Source organism: Macrobrachium rosenbergii, chromosome 54, assembly GCF_040412425.1.
Source record: "Macrobrachium rosenbergii isolate ZJJX-2024 chromosome 54, ASM4041242v1, whole genome shotgun sequence".
NCBI classification, from domain to species: domain Eukaryota; kingdom Metazoa; phylum Arthropoda; class Malacostraca; order Decapoda; family Palaemonidae; genus Macrobrachium; species Macrobrachium rosenbergii.
Genome location: NC_089794.1, coordinates 35914200 through 35920697, shown reverse-complemented (window position 1 = coordinate 35920697; position 6498 = coordinate 35914200). Strand labels below are relative to the sequence as shown.

Below are 6498 nucleotides of genomic sequence, written 5' to 3'. Positions count from 1 at the left end.
CAAACACAGAAATCTATACCTCTTATAAATTCAAAGCCTGTAAATCAAATATCCTTAACATTTAAATTTGAAAGTTCACATTAACTTCAAAATAAGATTTTAAACTCACAAATACATATTACATATACCCTCAAAGGATCAATTCAAAAGTATCATCAATAACTCTAAACTCAAAATCAAAACTCTACTTGACCTTTATACCTAATAGTATAATATAAATTTCTTTCTCACCCATAACCTCTAAATTCGATCTCAAAATTCTATTTAATCTATATACCTAATGGTAAAATCAAAATTTATTTTAAACCTAAACACCTATATCAACCGCACAATCCAAATTTAAGAGCAAAATTCTTCACTGTCTATAAACTCAAAAATCTATACCATCCAGAAATCATCACTGACAATGTGTTAAAACTCAATAAGTTATAGTAAGTTTAGTTTTGCCTCTTCAAAAACAGCAAAAAAAAAATCATGTAAAATCTCGAATCTTCAACAACAAATAACAAGCAGAAACAAAATCAAGTAACAACAAGCAGAAGCAAAAATAAGTAGCAAGTAAATTACTTCACCACTACTTTTCCTCTTCTGTTCGAAAGCATCCTGGGTATTTTCACTTCAAAAACAACAATAAACACAAAACAACGCAACTTGTCCAAGAGCAACAGCATCTTCCCAGCGTGTATCTTTAGCCCTACCCTTCGCCACTGTGCGAACATAACATCGTCTCGCTTTGAAATCTCGTGAAAATGGTTAGAAATGGACCAAAGATCTTGATCGTTTCACATTCATATCTCAGGTGTGGACTGGTTCACTTGAATGTTACCGCGGATAACAATTTCTTATTAATTCACCAATAGCTTCAAGCTGATGAAAAATAGACGGAAACCTGTCAACATCACACAGTAGCAAAAGTAGTCCTAATGGTGATAAACAACAATCAACAATTACCATTTGTTAAGCTTTATTTTCAATATATTTAAGAATATCACATTATCAACGCAATTTTCAAATAACATTACTCGCCAATTATAATGATAATTATGAATATCTTGTACGTCATAAAATATCAAGACATTTGAAATTAATTTTTTCAGTTTCATAAGATACTCGCTTATCATCTTTATTTCAAATTTCCATTCTACATCAAACAGACATAATCACAATCTACTTTGGCTAAAAAGTCAATTGTTATTCTATCACATTTCTCATTTCATCAAATGGAAAGGTAATCACGTCATTCTCAACTTCCTGTTTAAATAAGCAGACGTGTTTTGTTTGCTTTAGGTTCATCATTTCATGATTTTTTTCATTTCATTTGATTACTGACTATATTAGCACTGACAAAATATTAAGGACCTGCTATACAGGACTTTGTCATTATTTGCTTTATGAAAACAATATAAGCTAACTTAAAAAGTTTACATTCGTGGTATGATCCTTCTGATACAAATCAAAATAACTCATGCAGAATGTAGCATTAACCAGAATTTCTTACATTAATTAATGCTAATAATTACTGTAAATAAGTCTGTATATTAGAGGCAGTCAGCACAGATGATCTGACTTGCAATTCAAGTACATAAAACTGCAGTGTGTTATGAATCACTGTGAACCCAGTGTTCCAGATTATAAAGTAGTCTGTGTCAGCTGATAGCGTTTATCAAACTGTTGATTGTTTTTCTCAAGATCAAGTAGTTGCACTGTACTTCCTCTTTTCCGTTGCAGCCGCCAGCATGAATGACAAAAAGAAGTGGAACAGGAGGCTGGCCCCGCACATCTACGACTACAACTACAAAGTTGGCGAGAGCTACTACGCTCCCCAGACAGAGTATATCGAAAACCGGGACTTCATCCCCAGACGAAAGGCCCCGCCCCCGGAAGCTCAGACCTTCGCCGAGCGTTACGTCGATAGGCCCATCTACGGCAGCACGCGAGGTCTGCCTTACGACGAGAGCGAGTCGACGCTCGGAAAGCCCCTGGTGAGACGCCGAGCCGTGAGCGTTGGTCGAGCGCGCTCGAGAGAACCCGAGATCGACGACGCTCCTTCAAACACGAGGCTCGGTCGCAGCCGGGAACGCAAAGTCTCCTTCAACATGAACGACTTCCCTTCCCTGCTGGATAACGAGCTCAACTTCCAGATACCGGCCACTAGGTACAGGAAGAGTTCGGAGAAGATCGCAAGCGAAGAGGACTTCGACATCAACCCCAAGATGAAGAGGGAGTTGGAGGAAGAGTTCAAGAGGATCAAGAACGAATTCAAGAAGGCAGATTCCGTCGAGAGGACCTCGGTCCGCTCGCTGCCCCGCGCCACCCAATACGAAGAGACAGTATACAACGCTGACCTCGGCGTCCCCGGAAGGAGAAAAGTCAAGCGCGAGGAGGTCAACTACACGCTGCCTCCCTCGGGAGCCAAGGTCCACAAGAGTTCCTATTCTGAGAGCACAAAGTTCGAGTCTTCCAAGCCACCCAGGGCCCCTCGGATCTCACGCTTCAGCAGCGTGGAGAATGACATCGACTTCAAACTGCCTTCGAGACTCCGGAAGTTCAGCGCCAGCGACATCGACGACGACGATTTCAAGCTGAAGTACTTCACGCCGAAGCCCAACAGCAGAAATCGCACGGCAGAGGAGGAAACGAGATTCCAGCAGAACCTGTCCCTGCGCGAGAGGCGAAGGAAGGAAGACTCGGAGGAACTCAGCACCCACATCAGCAATCTCATCAACAGAATGAAGAGCCACGACAGCGAGGAGGGATACAAGTTCTCCCGCAACATTCGGTCCACATCCCTGGACCCATACGACTATGAGCCCCGGGCTCGAGCGCGCGTACAAGCCCGGGCGCACCAGTTTACGTATGGAGTTTCCAAATAGTGTGGACTGTCTGTCACCCACTGATCACTGATATTGTAAGAGATATTTTTTGCGTGTTTTCCGTGAGAAGAAATGATCCTCGTGATTGCCCCTTCCTCCGTCTGTTTTCTGCTTCGTGTTGACTTTGTCGAAGAATCCGAGACATATATTTTCTTATAGGTCATTCGTGTAACTTAAACTCTGTAGTCACACGAAAAGTTAACCCATGCAGCTATCGTGAACTGCAGTGTATAGCAAAGAATGATGTCATATGATGTTTGTCACACCGCTGCCATCTTTTAGTGCCTTAACATTAATATTAAAATATTAATATTAAAAAGATATATAATAAATGCTTCCGGGATATGATGATAGCTCACCAGGAATCTCCACTCATATCCTAACTACACTTCACAACGGACAGATGAACACAATAGCTATAATAACCAAACAATAACAAAATAACAATAAAAAATCTATATTTAATGACCAGGTGTGCGAAGTCAGCTTCCGATGATGTCATGAGTGACGCATAGATTTATTGGAATCTCTGTCTCAGTCTAGTCATTCAAATGTCCAGAACTAGCATCCAATCATATCTTAACTTTACTATGATATCATCTGTCATTGGATAAAAAATAATAATAATAATAATAATAATAATAATAATAACTGATTATAAATAATAACTAACACATTTTATGGCTTGTGTTTTCGTCTTTTTGCTCTCTTGCTCTCTATTTCTCTTTTATTCTTTTATTTTATCTTCTCGTTTACTTGATGTCTCTTTGTATTTTTTCTCCTTTTTAAGGCTTATTATTGGTCATCTTTTTTGCGAGACTCTGTTCTCACACGCAGACCTGTAGTTAGGTTCGACAGATTAAAAGAATAGATTTCATTCTTCAGTCATCCACCGTGAGATTTTGCTCTTGTTAATTAATTATATATTTTAAAATATAAATAAAAGTACAATGATAAACAAGCAAGTCTTATTTTCCTTTATTTTTACCCACTGTGAAAGCTGAAGGTGCCTAATACATAAATGTTTTCTATATTTCAACCATTTTCCAAAATTGTATTCATCTGATACAGTTGGAAATACGTCTGAAGGGCAGACAACTTACTTTTCACAAAACTCTGAAAAACATCATGTTATCTACAAAACAGATTAAGCAAGAGTGAAATAATAAAGGATCTGTAAATGAAATTAAAAAAATATGAAAATCTGAGGGCAAGAAGAATATGAACTGGTACATGGAAAGCCGTAAGTAGACAACAAAGGAAGACCATTGAAATAGAACATAATGAAAGAAGAGGGTAAAAACGAGAAATTAGGAAAAATCAGCTAAAATAAAAAAATAATGAAAGCATTAGAAAAAATGTCCAATTTAAATGAAAGGCATAACCCTAACTAGAAAAAGTACTATATGATAAGGGAGAAAGGTAACCCTGTAATGAAAGATGACAGGCAATGTATTATTTTCCACTAGCCTCCTGAAACACTGAAGGTCAAGAGAAAGTAAATGGTCTTAATTTGAGAGGAAGATTCAGGATGTGGCTATGACTCTAACTGAGCGAGTTTCGTGGGAAGAAAGCTCAGAGTAGTACATTGGGCAAAGGTGAAAAAAGAATTCGGTTATTGTTGGATTAAGATTACTTTGAGTCAACAGGGGCTCTTTCTCATGAGAAAAGGCTGCAAAAATATCTTCACCCCAAATGGATAAGAAATTAAGATATGAAAAGATACTCAACATGTTTAAAGACGTTTGTCCCACAAGTTTGAACAGACTTCCTGTTGTCTGTGTACTGTAAGCTAAGGGGAGACTGTATGAAGGGACTGCTCATCCACCGCTCATTTATGGAAGAGAACTGCAGATGCTGAAAGTGAGGGGGAAAAAGTTGAAAGCTCTCGAAATCGCCTCTCTGAGTAATATATATCTAGTTAGAACTGAATAAGTGAGAAATATAGGTATATGTGGAAGTGCTACAAACGCTAGCGTGCATGGAAGAAGGGATTAGTGTTTTGAGAGGGTTTGGTCATGAGGTAAGAATGTAATGATTCACAATTGTCATGAGGGAGGAGGGCAGAAAGACCTAGAACTGGATAGATGGTGTGAAAGAGGTACTAAAATGAAAGGCCTTCATATCCAGAAAGCACTGGTAAATGTAAGACAGAAGTGAATGTTGCAGTGGGAGGGGAGGGGAAGGCGGGTTGACGAACTACTGGTGAGTATTTCGTCTACGGCATGCAAGTACATGTTACGATAAGACGTGAATGACACAATGAAGGTACAGAAGTTCGACAAGCTGCTGATGAGTTTTGTGTGTAATTATAGGAAGTGGATAACATTGTGGAAGTTTTATACATAGGGGATTCATCTACAATTCATAATTGTAGTATGAATTGGCAGTGACTGTCGTGTTGCGTTCTCTCTTCGGCGCCCCCCCGTTACAAGTTCCTCGTTGGGCGAGTGGGTTTCGTTCTCAGCTAGCACTCTGCTGGTCGCAAGTTCGAATCTCCGACCGGCCAATGAAGAATAAGAGGAATTTATTTCTGGTGATAGAAATTCATTTCTCGCTATAATGTGGTTCGGGTTCCACAATAAGCTGTAGGTCCCGTTGCTAAGTAACCAATTGGTTCTTAGCCACGTAAAATAAATCTAATCCTTCGGGTCAGCCCTAGGAGAGCTATTAATCAGGTAAGTGGTCTGGTTAAACTAAGGTATACTAACTGACTAAGCCCCAGTTACAGGATACCGTTTAGCATTAGCAAAAAATATATATCCTTGAAAAGATTTGCCATGCCATATAAATAAGTTAAACGAGAAGAGTGTTGTATTTCGAGTAGTGTTCCATCACTTTTTAAATAATAATGGTATTTTATGAAACAGGGACTCTTAACTAAGCAACAGCTTCTGAATTGCAGGCAATTATGGGATATGGGTTTAATTGTTTCCGGCTAAGACCGAAGATATGTTCATCTTGAAGAAACCAATTAAAATGGAACATAAAGTTTAGGCCAAAGGCCAAGCGCTGTGACCTATGAGGTCATTCAGTGCTTAAAGAGAAATGGAGATTCAAGGAAGTTTGAAAGGTGTAACAGGAGGAAAACCTCACACCAAGAAACAATTATTAGGAGGGGGCGGAAAGTAGGATAGAACAAAGATAATATGAAAGCAAGTACAGTAAAATGAATAGAAGGGATGCTGCAAAGAACCTTAAGTAATGCCTTCAGTGTGCCGCGTGAGGTGCACTGAAGGCACTAAATCCTCCCCCCACCACCTGCCTGAAGGAACCAAGATAAGGCCAAGCTTATCTAGGCTCCATAACCATTGGGATGACTTTACCTAACTAAAGCAGCTCTTTTCTATCAAAGTAATTGGCCTGAAATGCAGATCACTTCTTCCTTGGTCTAGAAAGTCCTTAAAACTAATGAACCTATGCATTTCTAATTATGTCTTTGCCTTTAACGGTGATTTTTTTACACAGAACTTCAGACGCTGTGTGGGCAGTCCATTCATCCCTATTCCAACAAATTTGTGTAATAAATCCCATAAAGTCTCAAGACATGGTATGGATGAAGCATGTAGATGACATATTGACATTTTGTAACCCGGTCTAAGAGATTTCCACAATTTCTCTATCG

General features: G+C 39.0%; 1 protein-coding gene across 3 annotated transcripts in view; it reads left to right on the top strand.

The window, feature by feature from the left end:
* The window catches only part of LOC136834977 (uncharacterized), a 102117-nt gene extending 98283 nt beyond the window's left edge, over positions 1 to 3834 (top strand). For all 3 annotated transcript variants that reach the window (XM_067097956.1, XM_067097954.1, XM_067097955.1), the window contains one exon: positions 1729 to 3834. In XM_067097956.1, coding sequence (XP_066954057.1) covers positions 1737 to 2873 — 1137 coding nt within the window. In that variant the 5' untranslated portion in view covers positions 1729 to 1736 and the 3' untranslated portion in view covers positions 2874 to 3834. The remainder of the gene's footprint in view (positions 1 to 1728) is intronic.
* Positions 3835 to 6498: the final 2664 nt, after the last annotated feature.